We start from the raw sequence: 25,148 nt of genomic DNA on the forward strand, positions 1-25,148 counted from the left end.
AAATTATTACATAAACATTAAATATCAATTGAGAATATTATTAAAACTCCTTATATTTAATAATCAAAATTTGATTATAAAATAAATAATTGAATACTTTTAATATATACTTAACATTCTTGACAAAATAACGGGAGAAAAGACCATATTTACCTCATTTGGTAGCAACAAAATTAGTCACAAGTAAACAGCGTGAACCTATGACACTCATTAAAATGCACCAAAATTAGTCACATTCTATATCTTTTAAGGGTAAATAACGTATTAGGCCATTAAATATAAGGCTAGGATGGTCATATTGAAAGCATAAGACCGATGATGACTTTTATTCACTAGTAACAAGTTTTACTTTTGACAAAAAATGAAAAGATGGAACTCCACTTTTAGGGACATATAAGTGATAAGCTTAAAACCTTGGCATTGAAATTAAGACTAATAAGGCTAAAAAACTTGTCCAAGAAGATGAAGATAACATGAAACTCAGAGTTAAGATTGAATTTGGAAACATTCAAATATTAGGGACTTATTTGACATCTAAATTAAAATTTAAAAACTCCCTATATCATTTTAACCCCATGTTTTTTAAATTGCCCAATTCTCTCAAATCCAAATTCCTCGAAATATAAAAGCAATGCATTTAAACTATAGTTCAACCCAAGAAAGTTAGTGGACATTAGAACCTAGAATAAATTGAGTAATGACTTGTTGTTTTCGACTTTTCTTAGGATAGGTAAGTGTTTTTGGAAGATTCTGGTGAATGAAAACGATGTTTAAAGAACTAAAATTGTGGCATACATAAAATAAAAAAGGATTGATTAGGACTAAGAACAGTAATTTAAGATTGTTCAATTGATCACAATGGCCATTGTTCTTTTATTCTTGGGAGTTTGCAATTGAATTCCGAAACTCCACAATACATCCCCGAAATCCCAAAGCTCCATTTCATCTAATATTTCATGGCTCGCACAGCATTCTATATGCCTAGCAAATTCGCTTTGAATTTGGCTAGCTATGTAGCTAGGAGCCTTTAACATTTCATCAATGTCTTTCAAGAGTGTTGAATAGTGAACTAATATTGTACAATGTCCAGCTAGATAATATTAATTAGAGCCCCCAAAACGGAAAACATATCTATATTAATCTATAAAGTTATTGCTCGAGTGGGTGACACTACAATTTTTAGTAACCAAAGCCTTCTACGTACATTTCCTATTGAATTTTTCTCTTCACTTTTTTTTTTAAAGTAAAAAGACTATTATCTCCAATGTATTTAATTTCTATTTCTTTGCAAGTTCTAAGTTGAGCTATTGTATGCCATTTCTAGTTGGAGAAGGGTTTATAAGTCAATTTAAAACATGATAAATGACCAACAGATTAGGAATTAAGCCCTGCGCATTCTTAGTAGGAGTTTAAAGTTTCTTTCTGTAAATTCCGGATGCTTAAGCATTTTGGGACATTTTTTTGTATTTCCTGTGCATCGGCCCAATTAAAGCTACAAATACCAGCTCAGCCCAACGTATCTAATCACCACAAAGTCAAACCAACAATCTTAACCATGACACAACTTTGTTAATCAAAGATTATGTTAAATGATTCGAAATTCATAAAATAAAAATAATGACAGTGTATGTAAATGATATAAAAAAATAGAAAAGTTCTAATGCTGATTAATTAAGCATTATTTAAACTTATGATTTAGAACCCGCATGTCTTAAACAATGTAAACAGCTAATTCTGTATAAAATTCCCATATATGTGTATGTATTGTATACGGAACAAATTCCAAATTAACCATTCATAAAAAAGATAATAAACAAATGATTAAAAACCCTAGCAGTGTAAATTGGTTGGCCCTTGCTATTAAGGATGTAGGACGTGCCCGTCATACTCATGGACCCACATGAACTGGAATTTTTAGTGAAGAATCTTCTTCCTACTCTTAGATCGTATTTGACAAGTTTGCCTAACTGGACTTGTTTAGCTAATTACTAATAGCCAGCCTTTTAAAAAGTACAGAAAACTGAATATTTATTGTCATATTTGGACAGATGTAGAGGAAAATTCTAATTTTAAGCCCATAGCATGCAAGCTAACAGGTCGGAGATGGAACAGGAAGTTGTAATTCTTCAGCCTCGCCGGCCCCTTCATTCATCAGCTAGTTTTGCATGCTTTAGAAATTGGAGCCTCAAGATTGAATGTTGGGTGTCCAGTTCTTGACTATCTATAATTCATTACCCTGATTTCGCTGAGAGCTTACGTTGCGCCAATGTTCATGGAAGTATCTGTTTTTCTGAACTGGTTTGAAACTAGATTCCAACTAATATACAGACATAATTAGCACATCAAAGGGAGTGGCGGTCCACCATGTTATTTTTCAAGCAATGAACATACGTTTTGTTGCCCAAATTCAACAAAATGTCAAGTCAGCTACATCTTTGCTTTTCATTCCAATTGACTGTCTCCAGTTAAATTCCTATGGTGAATAGCAGAATAACTGCTGAATGATTAGATTGAAATTTTGATTCTCCTAACAAAGAATGAATGTCTTAATTTATTTACACTTATACACGCATTGATTCATTGCAAGAATTTCCCTCACAACAGTGAACACTACCGTCTTTAAGTAGTATGGGATCTGCATCTATATATACTCATGCATAATACAAATGATGATATAATTAACCACTTCAGCTAGCTTATGTATAATTCAGTATCGGCAAGCTTTTAATCTTGTGGTTTGCAGAATTGGTCTAAAGATTAATTGGAAGATCAGGTTTCTTGAATTCGGGGCTGTAATGTACCTAGGTAAAAAGGAAAACCAGGATCTGTCTGCTTGAGCTGGAAGTACTAAAGGTCGTAGAATATGGATGCTCTAGCTCCATTTATGTGATGCTGAAACTAAAACAAATATTTTTCTTGTACTCCTATTGAGTTATTGTGGTCCAGTTGGTATAAGGAGCCTGTCTAGTTAGATAAAATTCATCCCTTTCTTGCCCGCATTTACTACAATCACATCGAATTCTTTAACTCGGGTCTCATTCATAGCAAAGCTCCAACTCATCTTCTCACCTAAACCTTCCCGCTGAGTTAATAACTCATGTTGGATATCTCATAATGTTAAACATAGGCTAACCTTCGTCTTCTTCCTGGTCTTGCCTTTGTTTGAGCACCGACTTGCCCATCTTCTGTTACCCTCCTCCCTTCCTCTGCAGTTGCACTAGCTTTTATGACATGAACAAACTCAAAACTTCACGCTCTTTACTGAACCAGAAGAAGCAAAGACAAGTCTTATAGTCTCTTAACCAAGCCCTTTGAACTGCACCATACTATTGCGAAACTTCGATGAAATTTTGTTATGCAAGTAGCAAGTTTTGCTGATTCAGTCTTATTATTCCTTTCTGCTGAGTATCTGCAGCTTTATTATTTCATGAACTCATGCTCTTCTCTTCCTATCCCTTCAAAGTAATTGTTGCCCGATACTTTCACATTAACCTATCTGTCATGGTTCTAAACACTTTGTTATATTTTCCTGAGTTTTCCTTTCCTTAAAATCTGTTTCATGGTTAGTATATGTCAGATTACCTCTCCATCTCCATTTCGATAAATTTGCAGTTTAATTCATTTTGTTGATACTATAATGAACGATTTATCCTTCTTACTCTCTCAGTTTCAAATTAGTCTTTATCTGCTTCTCTTTTAGCTTTATTATCCTCTCTCTGTGGCAACATATTCATCTTCCCACAGCCAAGCCTGCTACCTTTTCTAAGAAACAGATGAAGGAGGAGCTAGCCGCACTACCTCATTTGTATTCACATCCAACAACTGGACCAGGAAAAGAAAAGGAGGTCATAGTTGCACCAATGGCAAAGATGAATAATGGGTTGCACATTATGCAAAGAGAAAAAAAAAAAAGTTAGTATCATAGATGGGGACCATCTTCACGTGCTAATGTGCACCGCCTGAGCATGGAGCCAAATTTTGAGTTAAATGAAGAAAGGGAAGCCCAAAGAAATATATATATATCCTTATTGCTAGGGTAAATGAAAGCAGCTAAAGATTACTACTACTGCAAATAAGGAAATGCCACTTTCAGTTTTTCTTCTTTCTTCTGATTTTTTTTTTGACCTTTCTTATGTTCCAAGTCCTTGAAACAGAAACCAATCATAAGACTTGGTCTACTAAATTATTGCTATGTGCTAACGTGCGCCTTTTGCACGCCATTGGAGAGTGCAGCTCTTAGCCTCATAACTCATAATTAAAGAAACTTTCCTGTCGTTTTCTTTTCATTTCTTTTTCTTCCCCATTGTTTGGCTGAGCCATCCTTAGAGACTTTACAAGATGGCTGCGATCAAAGGACCCATAATGCTCCAAAGCTTAAAGTCTACAAAAATCACAACCACTATTCCCTATCCATTAATTTGCTAGCCTTCATGATAGAGGATCAACCAGCTAGCTCAAGATTTTAAACAAAATTGAGTGAAAATAGAGAATTTTACAGGAATTTTCTTCCATTTTACCTTTTAGAATTTCTTTCTGTTTCTGTCTTTTTAATTTTATCTGTTGCACCATGCTTTGGTCATGAAGAAACAGTAAAGAAACGTAGGGGCGGTTGGGGTCAGGTTGGAAAAGGTCAAGCACGTGTGGCTGAGCTTGCACTCAAGTCATCCATTTGGGTAACTGGCTACCGACGCTGCCAGTGGAGAGAAGTTTAGGCCAAGGGATTGGTTTGTTTTGTAGTAAAGAGAAAATTCTATCTTTAGATCTTTGCAGCCAAGCCAAGAGTGCTGTCTGATGGGCCTGCCACTGCCGGCCGGCCTTTGTGGGGTCATCACTAGTTAGATATCATTGGTCAATTTATCATTTCAATCCAGTCAAACTCACTGCAAAAACAATTTAACAATAATTATTCAATTACAATTAATTAATTATAATTAAAAATTATGTAAGATTCATCCAAGTAATATATATCATGGTTTTATATTTATAAGTTTTTAATATAATTTTATAATACTAGAATATGAAATATATAACATGAATATTGCAATAAACTCACAAAACTTCACATTCATTGCTCGAAAAGTGTCTGAGGTATATAAACTCCTAAAACATATTTTCTATTATTTGTAAGAGTTGAATTTATTTGTTGACCTTTAATTATATAGCATCTGTTTTAATGCATATTTAATTGTAAACAACACTCATCTTATATTACAATATAAACGATTTCTAATAGTTATTTACTGTCACTTTCATGATTTATGAAAATGAAGAGATTAATTCTTATTTGAAAGCATCAACTTTGACTAAAGTAACATTATCTGTTTATAAAAGTTGAGTCTTCCTATTTCTTGGGCATATGATCTAATGTTGTTATTTAAATTCTTCTATCTCACTGTATCCGACCAGAGAAGAAGGAATTTTATCCATATCTCCTCCAACAGCGCCATCCTCGACAAATCGAAAGACATTTAAAATAAAGTTGTTAAGACACTTCAAGCATTTGTATACAAAAGGGCCATACTCTAAAACTCAAAGCTTTGAACCATGACATTCCACAGACCAGCCATAGCCAGAATACCATGTTGGAATCCCCCTTCACGGAGGAGGAGAAATGGAACGCCATACAATATTGTGACGGCGACAAAGCCTCGGGTCTTGACAAGTTCAATATTGACTTCTAAAAAAAGGTTTGGCCTTCCATTAAAGGTAACATTATTGACTTCTTCGATCACCTCTACACCAATAGTGTCTTTAATAGGAACATCAATTCTTCCATCACCACCCTCTTATTGAAGCGTAACGGGGCCTCCTCCTTGTCCCAATTTAGACCTATTAGCCTTGTAGGAGCGCCTACAAAATCTTGGTGAAAGTCCTGGCCAACAAGCTTAGAATGGTTATCGGTACAGTAATAGGAGAACATCAATTTGCTTTTGTCAGGGGTAGGCATATCCTCGATTATGCTTTAGTAGCTAATGAGTTCATTGACCCTGTTAAGAAAAACCGACAAAAGGGAGTTCTATTCAAAGTTTACTTTAAAAAGCCATTTTTGAAGCCATTTTCTCCTCCTCCGATGGCATTGAAGACTCTAACTTTGCAGAGTCCCTCGCTGTCAATGTAGGCATTTCTTTATTCCTTTCGACCCATTGGCCCATCCAACAGTCTCTTGTTGTCGAAGTGATTCCAAAAATGCCATATGCCGGGGCTATTAACCATGGAACCGCATCTTCACGTATGAAGGCTATCTCTAATAGCATTGAGTCTCTCAAGCTAGAAACAAAGGGGATCACCTCTGCCCGTGATATGAGGGAAAGCTAACAACTTTTGTTGATGGCCTTGTAAAAGCTGGAATATAATAAAAAACCATCTCTACAAGAAAATCTTGGAAGTGAGGAGGCATGATTCAGAATACACTGCAGAAAGTGAGAGGAACAGAATAGCTCAGTCTCAACCACATAGAAGCCATCTGTATTCCCAATACAGTAACATCTATAATTATATTCATTATTCTCATTGTTAACCAAAGAAAAGATCTGTTGCCTAGGCTGGTTTTGTTCTCTACCTACTGTTGAGCTGAATGATTATATTAATGACGCTGTGTTGTGAAGGTTTTTGCTAGTACTTTTTTCTTCCGATGATGTCAAAGGTCCTATATTAAAAAGTTGAAAATAACTTCAAAGCAAAACTAAAAACTCTATAGGTGTAATATCTCAAAAAAATTGTTAAATTATTTTAAAATTTTAAATAAATTTTTATTATTTTATTACATTCAATTAAGTCTTTGTACGTTTATTTTGAATTAAATAAATTTTTATAATTAATAATTGAGTAATTATTGTAATTAATTAAAATATTATTTATTATTTTATGTCATGTGACAGGTTAACAAATCATAATAAATAATCACATGATATATTGATATGATATTTTGACATAATCATGTGTAACATTTTACTTTTAATGTTATCGTCATGTCAATATCACGAAGATATAAAATAATTAATAATATTTTGATTAATAATAATTAGTTAATTATTAATTATAAAGGTGAAAATAAAAATACATGAGCTTGATTGTATGTTGTAAAAAAATAATAACTTATTTAAATTTTTTTTAAATAATTTAAAAAAAAATTTCAAACATTGTGCCAAAAATATATAAAATTCAGGAAATATTCTTTACTTGGAGTTCCTTTATGTCACCATAAATTGGTTGCTTAGCAGTTAATTATATTATCAAAACCGCATCATTTCTAGTAATCCTAATAATTAAATAAAAAAAAAGATAATATGTAATTTGAATAAAAGTCTAAACTGTCGTAAAATGATGATCGATATTAATTGTATGTAATTGTAAAACAATTTTAATATTCGTAATTCGTATTTATAAATTTTTTATAAAGTTCAAGTGTACTTTGATAGAATTCATGATATGTTATTAAAATTAAATTATTATAATTTTGACTACCACAACGTTCAAATATCGTATTTGATCAAGTATAAGCTTATTAAGTATCCCACAAAATTCACTTAAAAAAGAAAGTATCCGACAAATTATTTTGGAATTATAATGAAATGCAATGATAGCAATATCGAAGTGAATCCCATGAAATTTAGGCTTGCCTGGCCCATTGGTATTTTACTACGTGGGAATTGGAGAGCATCTTACAAATCCGTGTCTTGGCCCTTGGGCATGAGGTTTAGAAGCCCATAAGAAATTAATTCCTCTTAACATAAATCTTAAAAAAAAAAAAATAATTAAACAAGGAGTCTGGCAGCAAAAACTTGCTGTAATCATAGATTGGTTACTTGGGCAAAACGAATAAAGACTATCTTTTGCTAATAGTAGAGGTGTTTAATGTCGAGTTACTTGTTCAAGTTTACAAACTCAATTTACTTTAAGTTAAGTTTAACTATTTAAATTTAATATGATTTTATTAAATTATAATATAATTTTAATTTTAAAATATATTCAAAAATAAAAGTAATGTACCTTTAACTGAAACTAATTAATGTGCAATTTGACTATTAGTTTGGACATCATAAAAGCATTCAAAAGGGTTTTAAAAAATTACAATGATCTCTCCCAGTGGTATCCTACAGCTGCAAAGATAGGTTAAAGGTTACTTTCTGTATCCTATTATTGATGTGATGACTGCATCAATAGCTATCAAGCTTCACCCTAGTCAATAAACCTTTTTTTTTTTTGGAGTGAAAACCTTTTTAATTATAAAGACCTTTGAAAAAGTGATTATCGCTGTAGTTGATTGTGTAATTTCAAAAATAAATGGACAATAATTTTAATGATTTGATGAGTGCTGGTTTTTTCCTTGTTTTTTTTTTTTTTCATTTCTTCTGTAATGAATAATACTATTTATGCTTACACTGGATGAAGGAAATAAGATGAAGGAGATAGAGACTCGAAGGCATATAATGGAATGGAACCCAAGCCTGGCAAGAAAACGAGCCTGCTTGTCAAACAAATGGATCAAAAGGTTAAACCCCTTGAATATATATATATACACTATAGTCCTTAAATTAATTTCAACAATTACTCACTTAAATGCCTCCATGATATTATATTTACTTTCCCCTGTCCTAAGTAAACTTATCTAATACACGTGGAAATATGGATTTACAGTTAATTTGAAGTAAAGTTAGATGGTGAAATTAGGTATTATGCCTTTGTAGTTTTTTGTTTATCGGCAAGACATATATATATGTATATATACATAATCCTGATAATTGCTACTATAATATATTGATATGAATCGTATATCTCAAAATATATGTATGTATGTATCAGTCTACAACTTAACATCGACATTAAAAGCTTCAAGAAGGGTATGATCTATACCAACCAGAGGGAAGCTTTATTCAGCTAAAAGCATGGAGCATTAGCGTGTGTCTTGTCAACCGGATTTGAACAATTCTCTTACTGAGAACGCGTAAGATAAGTTTAGAAAGTCCACACCAGTGCAGTTGCAGGTGTAAACACGATTAATTTATTAGTTGTAAACTTGTAGTTTGCCTCCAATGTTCATGGCTAGCTGGATACAAATCAGAGACTGTTATTCTTTTGGTTAATCAAGATTCGGTGCTAAAGCCTGACCATTTATCATTATTTATCCTTGCATTGCCTGCCATGCGATTCATTTGATGTCACTTGCTTCAAAAAACAGCATATTCCTACAACTTGGATATGTATTAAACCAGCTGATAGCCAATGATTGTCAAGCAAAACCTTCCGTTCAAAGTTTGTTGTAAAGTACCAACCACTCTTACCAAACATACGCTTGGGTACTTTCCAACTTACTGCAATTCTTTTTGAGGGACATGGCACGGACTTTTGTGGGAATTCTTATGACAACAATCATATTACCTTTTCCCCTTTTTTCTGTCACTTTCGACCATGGTGGCTCAAGGAAGAACATGGGCACTCTGTGTCTCACAGCAGCTAGCCAGCTTAATTATGATAACAAGAAGCAGTCTATTAAAGCTTTTTTCTTTTAATTTAGGAGAATGAAGGATTGCTCTCTGAACAGGGGATTATGCACTAGCATGCAGCAGCACATTTAAACTTGAATATGCATGAGCTCATGTTCAGGGCAATAATGGTATCTGCTGGTCAGTTGAAATTGCACATTTCATCAACTCTCGCGTCATCAAGAAATCATATTGCTATCTATTTTCCACGTTCAAAGAATCACGTAGACGAGACTACTTGCATTTCCTATCATGAGATAAGTTGTTTATGAGGTTGCCATCTCACTTTGGTTCTAGCACAGGACTCCTTTCAAGGTCCTTCAATGCACAAATGGCACGTAAGGCATTCCATGATTACAAATAAGATCATGGAAGATTTTACAGATACACAAGCAACACTCTCCTTTACCTTTGATCAAACTTTGGTTAAATTAAAATCTTACCGTCATTTTCATAATCCAATTTTGTTGTTCAAAATTTGATTTCCATTTTCCTTGCACTATAAGACAGTGACAAAAGAGTCATACATTGTTTGTAATTACAAGAATTCAAGGGATAAACATACAGAAACCTCTCCACCTCCCTCGGATTGCGGAAAAATAAGGGAAAAGCTACCAAGAAATTTCCATTGCGTCCAAGGAATCAGATGTCATGTCAATTATTTGGTCTAGCGATTTCAGAATCTTGACAATCCTGGCCAGGAACATTTGGTTTACATCTTAGAGTAACTGAGGCAATTAACTTTTGTTGGGCAAAAAAGCAAGATGCTTACGTTTTACCATTGTTATTGCATGTTGAAGTCAAGTTTCTGGGTTTCAGAGCCATCCGAAGTGACAAAAAGTTCAATCTTACGAGAAACTTTACCAAATCCATGCCGTGATTGGTGGATTCAATAGAGCATTGTAATGCTAAATATACCTGGTTCTCATAGTATCTCCGACATACATAGATTGAATAATTTTCAGAGAAAGCCTTTAATTTTGATTTTTTGTAGTACCAACTATTATTGACTTTTAGGCCAATTTTTTAAATTCTCTTGAGACTTAATCGATGAAAATTCAATTAAATATAACCAAAGATTCATATTTTTTATTAAAAATGTCGATGTTATAAAACATGTGAATATATTTATATATATGTGAGTATTTTTTTGTTAATTACGTTATTTCTTTTCATTCGACGTTTGTAAAAATTGAATCCATAAATGGTTAAGAGGTAATTAAAAACTCTAAATCTTGTAATTGTGTGAGTTTGTACACGCGAAAATGAGAGGAAAACAGAGAAAGAAAGAAAGAACGGACCCAGGAGAGGAAAAGCAATCGATGACCCAATCAAACTTTCAAATATAAATCCTTATACAGTAAGCTATATGAAAATAAAGGAGATTGACGCGTGAAAGTTTTCTATATATAATGGCCAGATGTAAGTCATGCATTCACAGACTAAGAAAACCAGTTCCAGGGAGGAAACCACAACATGTACTCTTCCATTGCCAATTCTTGCTTCATCTTGTCAGCCATTTTGCTGACATTATTGGCTTATCAATCAAAAGCTCAATTGAGTGCTACATTTTATGCTACCACATGCCCCAATGCATCTAGCATCGTCCGCAGCGTTATTCAGCAGGCTCTGCAATCTGATGTTCGGATTGGTGCCAGCCTCATCCGACTCCATTTCCATGATTGCTTTGTCAATGTAAATTCAATCTCCAAAAGACTATTCGTACATCGGTCTCATCTGAAGGTTTATTGTTGTTTGATTCTCCTTTTTGGATTTTACTTAATGTGGTTGATTTCATTTAAATATCACAGGGATGCGATGCTTCAATCTTGTTAGACAACAGCGCCAACATACAGAGCGAGAAAGATGCTGCTCCAAATACCAACTCCACTCGAGGCTTTAACGTTGTTGATAACATCAAAACTGCTCTTGAAAATTCTTGTCCTGGCATTGTCTCTTGTGCTGATATTCTGGCCCTTGCTGCTGAAGCTTCTGTTTCTTTGGTAACACAAAAGAGCCCATTCTTGTTGTTAACTTCCTCTTTCTTCAATTGCGGACAAATTAATAAAAACGTGCAAAGTTTTCCAAAATAATTAAAGTAATAAATGGATATTAAGCCATGAATCAGATAGGCTAGGCAGCTCACAAAAGTATCCTCTGTGCTTGAAGCAAGGAGGTCCTTCATGGAGCGTACTGCTTGGGAGAAGAGACAGTTTGACAGCAAACCAGGCTGGAGCTAATTCCTCCATTCCCTCACCCTTTGAAGGCTTAAGCAACATTACTTCCAAGTTCTCTGCAGTCGGGCTAAATACTAATGATCTTGTTGCATTATCTGGTAACTATTTAAATCTTCCAGTATTACTTGCTTTGTAGGATATACTGACATTTTCATTCTCATCATCTCTTTAGTCCCCCATCCCATCCCGTGCTTATCTTCCAAAAAATTATAATAGGAAACTACCACGTTCTTTCATTCTCTGATCTTAAATTCGAGATTGACAAGAGCATTATCCTGATTGTCACTCTTTCCCCATCTGTGATTATGTAGGTGCACATACTTTTGGACGTGCTCAGTGCAGATTATTCAGCAACAGGCTATACAATTTCAGCGGAACAGGCAACCCTGACCCAACACTCAATTCATCATACTTGACTACCCTCCGACAAATCTGTCCGCAATCCGGGAGCGGATTCAACGTAGCAAATCTTGATCCCACGACCCCTGATACTTTTGACAGTAACTATTTTACCAACCTACAAAACAATCAGGGCCTTCTCCAATCAGACCAAGAGTTGTTTTCAACGGCTGGTGCTCCCACAATCTCCATTGTCAACACCTTCAGCGGTAACCAAACTGCCTTCTTTCAAAGCTTTGCTCAGTCCATGATTAATATGGGGAACATCAGTCCATTAACAGGAAGCAGTGGAGAGATCAGATCAGATTGTAAGAAAGTTAATGGAAGTTAATTAATCTCCATGTTCTATACATAGAAGCTGCTAGCTAGTTACAGATCAAGTTCAAGCTATGTTTTAAGAAAAAAAGGGAGAATGGATTTTATAAAGAATCAAAACTGAAATCACAGGATAATGGGATCCTATCATGTTTGTATGCAGTGAAGTTTGATCTGGAAGTGGATTATCTGTCACCAAATGTGCCTGTAAGAAATAAATTGGTAAAGACATATTAATGAAATTATTGTGTGAATGACCAGGCATCTGGCAACTGTTGGTTCTATCTTTTCTAGGTATTGGCCCAGAAAGTAGGGAAAAACCCTATATCCAACATCAAATTATCAATCAGTCTTGTCAAAGACTTATCCAATTTATCATCAAAATGCGGCCAAGACATCATCTTCTCATTAGCCGTTCGTTCAAATCATGTCGATCTGTGAGACAAATGAAAAAGAAAAGTGAACATAAGATGAAGAACTGACTCAGCTTGGGACAAAATAAAACATTACTGTGCATGGAAAATCGTTGACTCACATCCTATCCTATGTGCAGTCGAAGTCAGATAAAGGTACATAATAATTAATGTGTTGGTATGAAATGAAAATGGAATTCATTTTAACTTGATAATGAATTCTATATTAAAATTCGATCGCAAATCAACCTTTATCATGTGAATTTGGATTGTAAACAAAGGCTAAATTGTAGTTTCCAAATAAAAATTAAAACCACATTCAATGGAGAATAAGGTCTTGCAAATATCTACCAATCAATCAGTTAAAAGACAACAGCTTATGACATGCAGGAAAAATAAATCTTCCCTACCCCCCTTTCCCAAATTAGACCCAAAAGTATATAGGTATCATTGTAATTATAAATAATTACTATAAACTTATATAAATGTATACAACCATTCTTATTAAGAACAACAGCTAGGCTAACAGGGGAAGAAAGCATCAATATACACTTTCCATCATCAAATCATGTTGGCAAATTAGCTAGCTAGTAGCTCCTTTTATCACATTTTCCTGGTCTTTTTCTTTTTTCATGAATGTCTCAAAAAATGAAATTCTCTTTTTCATTTTTAAACATTTAATTTATTTATTTGTCATAATTTTTATATTACTTTTAATATTAAATAACATTGAATATATATATATTTAATGCAAAAACTATTAAAATCAAAATTTTTGTCTTAACAACTGTGGAATTCAAATAATAAAATAAAATTTCAGAGATTATATAATTACAATGTAAGACACTTCACTCTAAATATAATTTTAATATGGTGTTTGTTTGGTTAAAGACTTAAAAGTGGTTAAAATCATAAATGCAATTTTTTAATGCCACAATGATATCCAACAAAAGACAAAATAATAGTAAAAGTTTATTTAAAAACATAAACGAGATTAAATAAATCTTAGTAAATTAAGAAGAAAAATCTTAGTCCAATGCACTGCTGTGATATCGGTTGGAATTCGATAGGATACAAACTTTGACAACTTATAATCTCCCGTCAACCCACCTAGAATTTTGCCACGTCATAATCTAATTCAGTCTATTCATCATTACCGTTGATTAAAAACCCAATCATAGATTACAAAACAAGGAGAAATACACAGAATCCTCCCTCTTTCTCTCTCTCCTTCCTTGGAGGTTTCAACTTTCTAAAAATTTCCCTCACTCATATAATTTTTTCTCTCTTTTTAATTTATTTTCCCAATCTCGCTCAACAAGGTGAAGGCTCACTGACCCAACAAGATAACAATCCATGGCGAGTCAACTTGAGCCAACTCAACTCAGAAACTGCTCCCACCATCCAACTCAGTGACTCAGAGCTCTTAAAAAGCTCCGAGTTTGTTGATGGTCAAGATCGTCAGCTGTAAAACCCAGGTCTTTCTTGTTCTTCTTTAAGCCTCATTTTTACTGGAAATTTTCCATATTTATTTGTTGTTGTCTTTAAAGTCAGCATCTTGATGACCTAAAGTTAGGTTTCTTCCAATTTGAGAGGTTGTGGATTTGGGTTTTAGATCTGGGTTTCTTGATATTTGTGGTGAAATTAGGGTTTACTTGTTGGTTTTGATCAATTTGTGATAGGGAAGGGTTTGTGGATTTGGGTTTTTATTGGTTTTTTGGGTAAAATTGAGGATTTGATGATTTGGGTTTGTTTTGTTTTATGATTCTGTGATATGGGTTTCCTTAATTTTAGGTTAAACTTAAGGTTTTCATATCTTGGTACCTTGAACTTGTAAAGGTTATAAAGAGCGTTTTCCTGAGTTGAAAAGAAGGGTTGTTTTGGAGCATTTGTCATGGGTGAGGAAACAACTGATACAATGAACCTTGATTTGAATCTGGGTCCAGCTCCTGAGACAGGGTCAGGATCAGTGTCGAATGAAAGTGTGAATTGGGATGATTTGGTTGATAACCCGTTTGATAGGATTAGAGAAGCTGTTAGGCGTAGGCGGTGGAGATGGCAGCAGGTTGAAATTCCTACTGCGACTCAGAACCTCTCTGTGGAATTGGATCAATTTATGGGGAATTCGGGCAATGTGAGCACTTTACAGGCAGGTGAGGGCAGTGTTGCTGCTGAGGAAAGAACGACTGATGTACCCAAAGCATGTGAAAATACCAATGGATTTTTGGAAGATGAGGTTTCAGAAAAAAAGGATGATATTGAGAAGGGTGTTACCAATGATGGGAGTTTTTTTGATTGTAACATATGCCTGGATTTGGCTCGCGAACCTGTTGTAACTTGTTGTGGACACTTGTTTTGTTGGTCTTGCCTCTATCGATGGTTGCATGTGCATTCAGATGCAAAGGAATGCCCTGTCTGCAAAGGAGAGGTGACTGTTAAAACTCTGACCCCAATTTATGGTCGGGCAAACATTACCCATGAGCCGGAAGAGGACTCAGGTCTTAAAATCCCTCCTCGGCCCAGTGCACGGCGGGTGGACAGTTTGAGGCAAACTATTCAAAGGACTGCTTTAAATCTCCCAGTGGAGGAGATGATTCGCCGTCTTGGAAGCAGATTTGATTTGACCCGTGACCTGACTCCACCACGGGAGGCCAATGGTGCGCGGGAAACTACAGAAAGAGCTAATTCCATCCTTAACAGGATTTTGACATCTCGAGGATTGCGAGGAGAGCAAAATACAGGTGTGTCCCTTGATGATGTTGATTTGACACCTAGCAGCACAACTGGTAATGAGGTTATGTCCTCCCGGGTTCATTCTTTGTATCATCAAAGACAATCACAAATTCGAAGAACTTCAAGAATAACTTCTCTGACATCTGCACTGAGTTCAGCAGAAAGGATAGTTGAGGCATATTTTCGAAGCAACCCAGTGGGAAGAAATCAGGAGCAGCCACCAACAGTTGATGATAGAGATTCTTTCTCAAGCATTGCTGCTGTAATAAACCCGGAGAGTCAAATGGACACTGCTGTCGAAATAGACTCTGTGGTATCACTTTCAGCTTCCTCTTCTAGAAGAAGAAACGATGCTTCAAGGGTTTCAGATGTTGATAGTGGTGACTCTCGTGCACATAGAAGGAGACGACTGAACTAGGAACTAGAAAGATTTTTGTCGAATCTCATGTCCTGGAACTGCTCAAAAGTAGTCTTAACTGCATTATATTTATATTGCTTTCACCTTACAAAGAATTCAGCTTCATCATTTATGATTTCGACAAGGGTGATCATAAAGCTTCCAAATAGATTTGTGCTCGCATTATGTGAATTGAAATGTTATCATCCTTACCTAAGGTTCCGTCCTTGATGTTGTATGGCAAAACAAATTTGTACCGAGCTAGTAGACCCATCTTTACTCTTGCTGTACATAACCATGCAAGCCTCATATATCTGATTATCTTTGCTTTCAGATGTCTTCTTCTTCTTCTTCCTCTTCTAATCTCTAAATCTTTATTTTGTATGGAAAATCTGCTAAAGCTATTATTTTCATCACCTCCGAAATTTAATTTCTTATCTATCCTAGGGTGGATGTGTTGTTGTCAATTTGTTTTAAGGTCATTTATCTCCACCAATGCCAATTGCCAATTAGGAAGTTTTCTTTTTCTCCTCTATCCTGAGATAAATCATAGTAATCTGGAAATTTGTTGGGATAATCCAACACTGCTCCCACCCACTAACCCAGAAAAAAACTGCATATAATTAGATCATTTTCTTTTTATAGTATTGAAAAGGAGAAGGGAACTGAATCTAGCTGTTTAAATGAGGATGCAGTTTACATGTGCTCCCTGACCATTAGATCATTCATTTCATCAAATCCTCTTTTTTGGTAGAGAAGGCAATAAAAATCCAAGGATATTTGGACATTGGGGCTTGGTTTAATTGTCCAGCTTGTCAGAAAATGAATTGTCACAGTTGCAGCCCAGTCGTAGTCCTGCTTCCATTTACCAAATTCTGGTGCCGGGTCAGCTTAAGAATTTGGGCCCCAAAATTATAATCCTTCCTTCTGCTCTCAATAGCTAGCTAGCTTTAACATTTTCCTTGGGTTTTTTCCGATCCTATTTTACAAAAGCACGATACAGAATGTACTCAAAGACAACACAAATCTGCTCGGCCATTTCCTTGGTTCTAGCCATACCCCTTCTTCTTACAAGAAACTTTCAGCTTGAATTCCCTATTCCCAGTACATATATCAACAAACAAATAAATCCCAAGTGCTAAAGCAAACGTTTACTATTCCATTTGGGTTTCATAATCCTATAAACTGTTTACAGCCTCGACTTCTTACAGACGCTGATTTATTAGGCAAGGCGTGAAGGAGAAATAATTAGTCTTGTTTATTCTTCTTTTTCTTTTTAAAGTTTAACTGGGACGTAAAAGCATTGACTTAAGATGGAGTTAAAAATTATACTGTCTTCATCTTCAATTCAAGTAATATTATTTCTCTATTAGATTTATTATAGTAAAAATTAAATAAAAGTGTAAAAAAAAAAGACAGTGTTTGGATTCGGTCTCATGCTCAAACATGAAAACAATGAAAAATAAAAATTTAACTAAGTTGAAAAATAAACAATACATTTAATTAGAAAAATAACTGAATACTACAAGATCAATGTTTATGTTTTTTTTTTTCATATAATTTTTAAATTAATTCTAAACATTCATAAGTCTAAGAGTTACATACTTTATTCTAGATATCGTAATCAATAGCCAATTAAATCCAAAAACGCTTGTAATGAAGTAATTAATCTTAAAGAAGATTAAGAAAGTCTAAAATCTTGCTATTGAAATCTTTGCTTTTAAATTTGTCAAATTTTCAACCACCTAAGTGTTTGACCTTTAACAAAAATCCACACAATAATCAAATAAGATCTTCTTGAAAGTAAGATTTTATTTGTGCTAACAAGTTTTGTTTCTAAAACAAAAAAATCAAAAGTTCTTTCTAAATATTATTTCTATTAGATAAAGAAAACTATTTTTCTTTTTTATTTTTTATGAACGGCTAAAAATGGGATGAAGGCTTAGAGTTTTAATTGGCTAACATAACATATTTATATAACGAAACTAAATTGTAACCCTAAATATAACATTTGTATTTTCAATTAAGTCTTTATGAACTTGATTAATTTTTTCACTTTATTTTTGTTTGTTTCAATAAAGTTTAACTTAATTAATTATCTTTATTTAATCTCAATCATGTCACTTAATGTATATGACCTATTAGGTTTTTAACATGTTGATAATAAATATAATTCATAATCAAATATTAATTTAATAATTAATTTATATTTGTAAATCTTGAGCAATATCTAGCAACACATCATGACCACCTAAATGTTAAAAAGTCAATTAAAAAATTTGACAAAGCCCTTCAGTGAGAAGTCTCTCAATGCAATATAATATTTTCATCAAATATCCAAGATATGTAATAAAGTATGACTCAGTGTCTACTTATGACATTCTATATTAATTCTCATAATTCATTACTAACTTTACGAATTTAAGAAACTAACTTTCCTAAATTTTATCACGCTTTGACTAAAGTCTTTATTCAAGTTAATATAGAATTGAGAACAAGTGAGATATATCCCTTAATATCACTTGAAGTAATGAATCTTTTTTTGACCACTCATCCACCTTTGTATGTTTCATGACATATCCAAAAACACCATATTTAGGCATCTAGTTGCCTCCAAACCCATAGAGGTAAAATCAAAATATATTATTTTCCATACAAGATAACTTGATGGCTCAAGTTTAAGGACTAATTGTACAACTATCACATAAGAACATATTCCATAAACACTTAAGTAAAATAATAAATGGAATTCTCATAGCAGATCATATCATGTGAACTTGTTTTTTAACAAACACTTACTTGTTACCCTCAAGTATCCCATATACTTCAATCTATGAAATCGATTGCTTACTTTCCAAATAAGGAGACTTAACATGTATTAATCTTTGAGCATTGTTAATGCTCTATCTTGACAATACCATGACCAGAAATAATTTAGAGACATGACTTTGATGCATAGTAATCTCATAATTGTAGCAACTTTACAATTCACTTGTAAGGTCTTCATGTTTTTTAGACTTCATCTAATTAATACTTAATAACTACTTGTTATTATGCTAATATGAAGGAAACTTCTACCACATATAGTTATGCCATTAAGTATGTAATAAATGACAATATATATTTCTTGATCAATCCAATTGACTTAAGGACATATACCAAAACAACACTATTCCAAAAAGTGGTTTACTTAGAGAATTAATTATTTAAGAAGGAAGGAAAGTTGTTTTTTATTCCTTATATTTGGTAGGAAATATAAAAATAGAGGGAATGAAAGTGATGAGTAAAATTATAAATAAAAAGAGTATTTTTCTTCTGATTTAAAATGATTAAATTTGAAAAGAAAGAATAATTGTAAATTTATCTATTAACCTTCGGTTCCTTTTTCTTTCTTCCTCTTTTTCTCTTACCAAACATATTGGTGAATAGAATAGATACTTTCTTTGTGGTGTTGGATTAAGCAAACACAATTACTGCCTAAATTCTTTATTTTCACTCTACCTACACTTTTAGTCAAATAAATATTGGTTTAAACCCTAATTAATGATCTCACCATCTGAATTTATTTTAATGGTCAAAATACAATTTCATTAATTAGGATAAAAAACTCCTAAATGATACTAGCCATGATTGATCTTTTTATATACAAGTTAATGGAAATCATGGTGTGATTAAAGAAGAAAACCGACGAGACTATGATAATTATATTGCTCCAATCAAACTGATTGAAAGTAATGGAGAAGATCTCAAGCCTAATAGATGCAGAGCAGACCGAAGAGAGCAATATAGCTCTTAAAAAATGATACAACTAAACGAAGAGAAGCAGGATTATTATGTGCGGTCACCCCAATGGCTAAGCAGGCCGGTGGCACAATTCAAAATGGGGATAACATGTTTTCTGGTCTCAAAAATTCAAGGAAGATTATGGGCATGACTGGTTGAATTCTGATGATGGCTATGATGCCGATGATGATGATGATGTTAAAGATGAGATGATGATAATAATAATAATACTAATAATAATCATCATCATCATCATAATAGTGGACAAAAGTATCAAAAGCTGGAAAAAGGGTATGGAAATTAATGATTGTTGGATACAAAGAGAATGATTGAGCACACGAGAGAGTATGTTTCAAGGCATCCATAGTTACAATGGTCAACATTCCCCATCATCACTTTTAAAACCCAACTCACATTTACTTGTGAATTTTTTTTAATTTATTTTATTTTGCTTTGATTCATGCTTGTTGTCGACATAGTCAACATTCATTATTCATTTCAGGCTGCTTCATCTTAGTTATATCATAATTAGTAGTAGCTGAGAAGAGAGAAATATCGTAAGATTGAGCTAAGCATGATCTGTATGTATGGTAATAATATGAATCAAATTCATCATATACTTATTTCTCGATTTTTAATTCGAATTATTAAGTTCAAAATTAGAAAAAAAAAATTTTGAGACCTTCCACTATACAATGCGTAATCCTAACTCAATGGACTTTACATGTATTAGAAGGAACTAGTTCATGATCATGCAACCGTTTCCCATCAATTTCAACTCTTTTTTTTTATAATTTTTTCATGAACTATTTTGGTCAAATAACACTTTGATTTCTCAACTATCAGCTGTAGCAAATGCCTTCTCTGTCAATCCTCCTATTAAAATTGAAGCAGCCACGCAAGAAACAAGACAGGCAAACGTGGTTTTTTTGTTATATTTGCTAACCAATGTTGACAGAAAACTGGAAACTCTTTAGAAAGCTTTCAAACCATAATCAATAGTTGGAAAATCAAATTGACCAGGCAATACTTAGATATTGCCCGGAATGATTGTAATAATAACAGGAAGGAAAAGATAACGTTAATTAATGGTTAGGCTTGGAGTACTGAAAACCTGCTTCTTGTTAACTTTTTTATAATATACAAGAATTAATTCAAATCACGCAATTGAAAAATGACATAAAAAAATAGTAGAGCAGGATCCAACATTGAATAAACCCTTTATATATATGCATGGAACCATTTGTCTGACTAAAAATATCATTTATATACCTTGTTCAAGACTACCAGCACAGAACAATCAAAGGATACTTGCAACATAGAATGGTCAAAAACCTCTTCCCAAACCATTAAATTGAGAATTTTATGTAGTCCATATGTCCACGTTAGAAACATGAGAAAATTCCCAATATAACAATAAAAAAACCTAGGCCTGAGCCCAGAGGGATTCAAGGATGAGCTGCAGCCTGGATGGACCTTAAGAATACATGGCTTTGTCCAAAAACATACTTTTATGCAAAGGAATTTTTACAAGAAAAAACAAAATTAGGGGAAGCCTTAAGACAATATTTAAGCTTTAATTAGGCACGCATGCACGAGTCTCGAAGGATGGAACAATTAACTTTTTAGGGGATTAATTTTTCAAACTTGGGGAAAGTGGAAAATTTCACACACGGATTTGATTACTGATTAGCCAATAAAAACGTTAAATTATTATAAGTCTATGATGAAGATGTTCATCATGATCATCATTTTTCTCACTAAGATGCAGTATTTTTAGGCTCTTTTGTCCCGTACTTTTTCAGCATCAAACAGCATCCCAGGGAGAGAAATGGGACATAAGAAATGATGATGATGATAATGGTGATGATTATGATAAATGAAAGAAAAGCATGGTAAAATGCTTCATGATTATGTCTGGGAAGAGAACATGCAAGATCCTTCCATTCCTGGGGTTGCATGCCTAACTGTGTCGTTTCTTCCTCTCACCATCTAGGTAAAAATCATATAAACAACCAATTATTTGTCCAACTAGATTGCTTTTTTGGGGTTTAGGCTAGAATGCAATCATGTAAAATCATTCTATCAAACCATGGCCTCATTATACCCTATTTCTTTTTATTGCTACTTCTAAGAATAACATTCTTGAAATTAGCAAACAAATAGCCCTATGGTTTACTCTTGATTTTTTTTTTATAAGTTTACATGTATAAATAAGTTTTACAATTACAATCAAATTATTTTATCTTGACATGAATGACATATATAGTTATAGTTATTAAGTGAAGCAAAATATATAGATTAATGAACAAATCATATGAGGTTATGTGCGGTTGATACTTTTGTTTTTAATTTTATGTTATTTATCTTTTATTTTTATATTATTTTTCATTGATAATAAAAGTATCAATCAAACGAAATTTAAATAAATCCATAAATAAACACAAAATTTAACTATTCTGACAAAATTTATATTCAAATTTTTAATGAGTCTTCAATGATCTTAATTTTTTTATCTCTCTTTATTTCAGCAGCTAAAAAAGTAATTAAAATTATGAATTATATATTTTCTTATTGAAAATAAAATTGAAAAAGAAGATTATACATATATGCAATTTAATTAGAGTTGTAACTTTTTTAAATTTATATATATATATATATATATCTTTTTCCTTTTATCATTTAACTATATCTAACAAGTGACTGATCTTACTCATGTGTTGAGCTTACAATGTTTCAAAATGTGATTGAAGTAGGGTTTTAATGTTAGATAACTAATCAGCTCATTAGTCCAAAACATTAGTGCCAAACGTGATTTGTGTGATGAGCTTTACGACATTGTTATAATGGGGAACAATGAGCAAGAAATCATTGTGTTATTTGTCTAATATAAGTCTCAACCATTTGCACTTACTCCATAATTAATCCCTCACTATTCCAAGATCTTATCTGATTATCATCACCACAATATTATTGATTCTCCTTGATCACCAATAAGCTAGACTTTTAATTGCAAAATGACAGATAATTCCTTCCTTTTTTTTTCTTATTTTTTGTTGATTGAAATCTACAACTTTTCTTTCCCATTAGTTCTTTTCCTGCTCCCAGCTTCTTTTACGCTATGGGCCACGAGTTTTGACCCTGGAAGACAGAGACAATTTAGGATCCAATCAAACTCTTAATCAGGTTTTTAAGTTTCTGTAACTGGTGTACACCTCCTTCCATTTAGAAAGAAAATTAGGTGTGAGATAGACAGAAATATGTATGTATCAAGATGTCTGATAGTCCAACTAATATTTGACTGGTCATTAACAATAAATGTTGAAAACAATATTTTGGAACAGTTTCATCAAATAGTAACTGAAATAAGAGAAAAATCAGAAAGAGAGAAATGATTATGAGACTGATAAAAATCTTGAAGAGTGAAAAAATGATGGCATGAAATGACCCATCCAAATCCATATTGAAAAGCTGCACTCGGACCAACTTTCGTTGAGTTTAAATAAAGCTAACCAGATTTGCTTGCTTAATTTTCTGTCACGTATTTAAAGTAAGAATTAGTTTTCTCATCTTAAGGATTGCAGGAGTAGAAAAGACTTTTTGTACGTTGATTTGCAAGTGGAGGGGAAGAATAAACAAAAACGAGCAAAACGACCTAGGAGAAGGGGATATATAGTGATGCTGACTCTTTGCATAAAAAGGATTGAGATTTGAGACACAGAGAGGAAACCCCACACCACATTCGGAGAGCTGACAAGGAGCACCCCCCATGCAGCAGAGAGAAGAAGATCATCATTACAGAAATTGACTGTCCTTGTTGGCCTTGGGGCACCTGCCCCCAAGGCCTCTCTCATCAACTTCCATTACTGGCTCAGCTACTCGCCCTGCTACCACCATCCCTAGGCCCCTCAGATCATGCCAGGTCTTTCGAAATCTCTACCACCATTACTCGAATCTTTTACCAAGTCAAGGTTCACGTAAACAGAAATAATAATAAATAAATATAAAAGGGTTCTCTTTCCAAATCCGTGCGCTTCTTTTCTTGGCCTTAGGGAAATAAATCATTAATTTAAAAACTTGTTTTCGAAATCTGTTTTGCAGCTTCCCTTGATCCTGAACGAGTGAAAGTGAGCAACAAGCTATCAATTGCACGCGGAGAATGATCCTTGGAATGGGGTAGTTCAAAAAGTAAGTGTAAATTGAAGTTTACTACTATGAATCATGAAAGTGTTAATAGAAAGTAATGTTGCAATCAATGCCTGACTTAAGCACCACTAAATTGTGGATACAAAAATGGTAATAAAATAAATACACCCGAGCCCATTTTATATGCTTTATCATACCCTAGCACGGTGATGGATTCTTAGAGCAATTAATGAAAAGGGGCAACATCCAACTATGAGGGAGATAGAATAGATTTTTAAAATTTTTGGTTTTATGATACCCCTTTCCAAGAGTTTATGTTAAATTAGTCCTTATATGAAATTAATCAATATACAAAGGAAATTAATTTGTAGTATCCAAATTCAATTCTTGCACGTTCAACATATTTTTACTAGTTTAAAAGCTGAAGAATTAGCATGGTCAAAAAAGGTTCCCCTCGTGGTCCACATTCAGGAACAAAATTGTTTCCCATTGAGTTTTGCCATCTTAATTAGTCCCTAGTTAGGCTATCTTATTCATAATAAAAATTCCCATCTAGCTATAACATGTATAAAAATGATTTTCGTATACAATTGTATTGTTTGCATTATCCACATCCTTATATTACATGAAATTGTACACACATATATATATATATAATACCTACTTATGCCTTTTGTGCTTGAAAAATTAGTTTGTATTAGTTATGAACTTTTTTTTTTTTGCAGTTAATTATGAACTACTTAATAATTGTTACTACTAGTTGTCTATTTGAATGAAACTTCGAGATGTTTACTATTTTGTCTCAAACTCTTTGCAAAGTTATATGACTTTCGCCAACTCAATTTGTATTGATTTTATTTTATTGTTTTATTTATTAAGTCATTTCATGAATATATTTATTACTATGATGCATGTTAAAAAAGATTCAATTATATTTATAATTTTTACTTGTAAGTGTAACCTTATAAGAAAATAATATTATCTTATATCCAAAAAAAATAATACTATCATTCTATATATTTTAAAACAAAAAAGTAACAACGTGAATCAATGCATAGAAGGGGGAAAATTAACTCGAGTGAAGAGGTTGGTTGTGGATATAAATATAATATAAGAGACATCAAAAAAAGGTAGTATAGAATTTGGTGAAGCTTCAATGCTCTTCAAGAAATAGTAAAAATTAAAGAATGAAATTGAATGAGAGCAGGCAGGTCTAATTCATATGGTCAAATGACTTTAAGAA

The 25,148-nt window shown here is 33.2% G+C and overlaps 2 protein-coding genes across 2 annotated transcripts; both read left to right on the plus strand.

The window, feature by feature from the left end:
- Positions 1-10,932: 10,932 nt before the first annotated feature.
- Positions 10,933-12,633, plus strand: LOC110415055 (peroxidase A2-like). Its single transcript, XM_021426531.2, has 4 exons — positions 10,933-11,177; positions 11,294-11,485; positions 11,652-11,817; positions 12,031-12,633. Exons 1-4 carry the CDS (start codon positions 10,959-10,961, stop codon positions 12,447-12,449), a joined length of 996 nt encoding a protein of 331 aa, XP_021282206.1. The 5' UTR covers positions 10,933-10,958; the 3' UTR covers positions 12,450-12,633.
- Positions 12,634-14,055: 1,422 nt separating this feature from the next.
- LOC110414936 (RING/U-box superfamily protein) lies at positions 14,056-16,309 on the plus strand. The gene is made up of 2 exons (XM_021426342.1): positions 14,056-14,324; positions 14,686-16,309. Exon 2 carries the CDS (start codon positions 14,741-14,743, stop codon positions 15,995-15,997), a length of 1,257 nt encoding a protein of 418 aa, XP_021282017.1. The 5' UTR covers positions 14,056-14,324; positions 14,686-14,740; the 3' UTR covers positions 15,998-16,309.
- The last annotated feature ends 8,839 nt before the right edge of the window (positions 16,310-25,148 follow it).

This window comes from Theobroma umbraticum, unplaced genomic scaffold (assembly GCF_002168275.2).
Source record: "Theobroma umbraticum cultivar Fairchild unplaced genomic scaffold, ASM216827v3 scaffold_147.0, whole genome shotgun sequence".
Lineage (NCBI taxonomy): Eukaryota > Viridiplantae > Streptophyta > Magnoliopsida > Malvales > Malvaceae > Theobroma > Theobroma umbraticum.

Bases quoted from the DNA above. Each gene is read 5' to 3' on its own strand.
- LOC110415055 (XM_021426531.2), top strand. From the start codon at position 10,959: ATGTACTCTTCCATTGCCAATTCTTGCTTCATCTTGTCAGCCATTTTG. The intron at 11,178-11,293 runs GTAAATTCAATC...TAAATATCACAG, and splicing joins TCCATGATTGCTTTGTCAAT to GGATGCGATGCTTCAATCTT. The intron at 11,486-11,651 runs GTAACACAAAAG...CTGTGCTTGAAG, and splicing joins CTGAAGCTTCTGTTTCTTTG to CAAGGAGGTCCTTCATGGAG.
- LOC110414936 (XM_021426342.1), top strand. From the start codon at position 14,741: ATGGGTGAGGAAACAACTGATACAATGAACCTTGATTTGAATCTGGGT.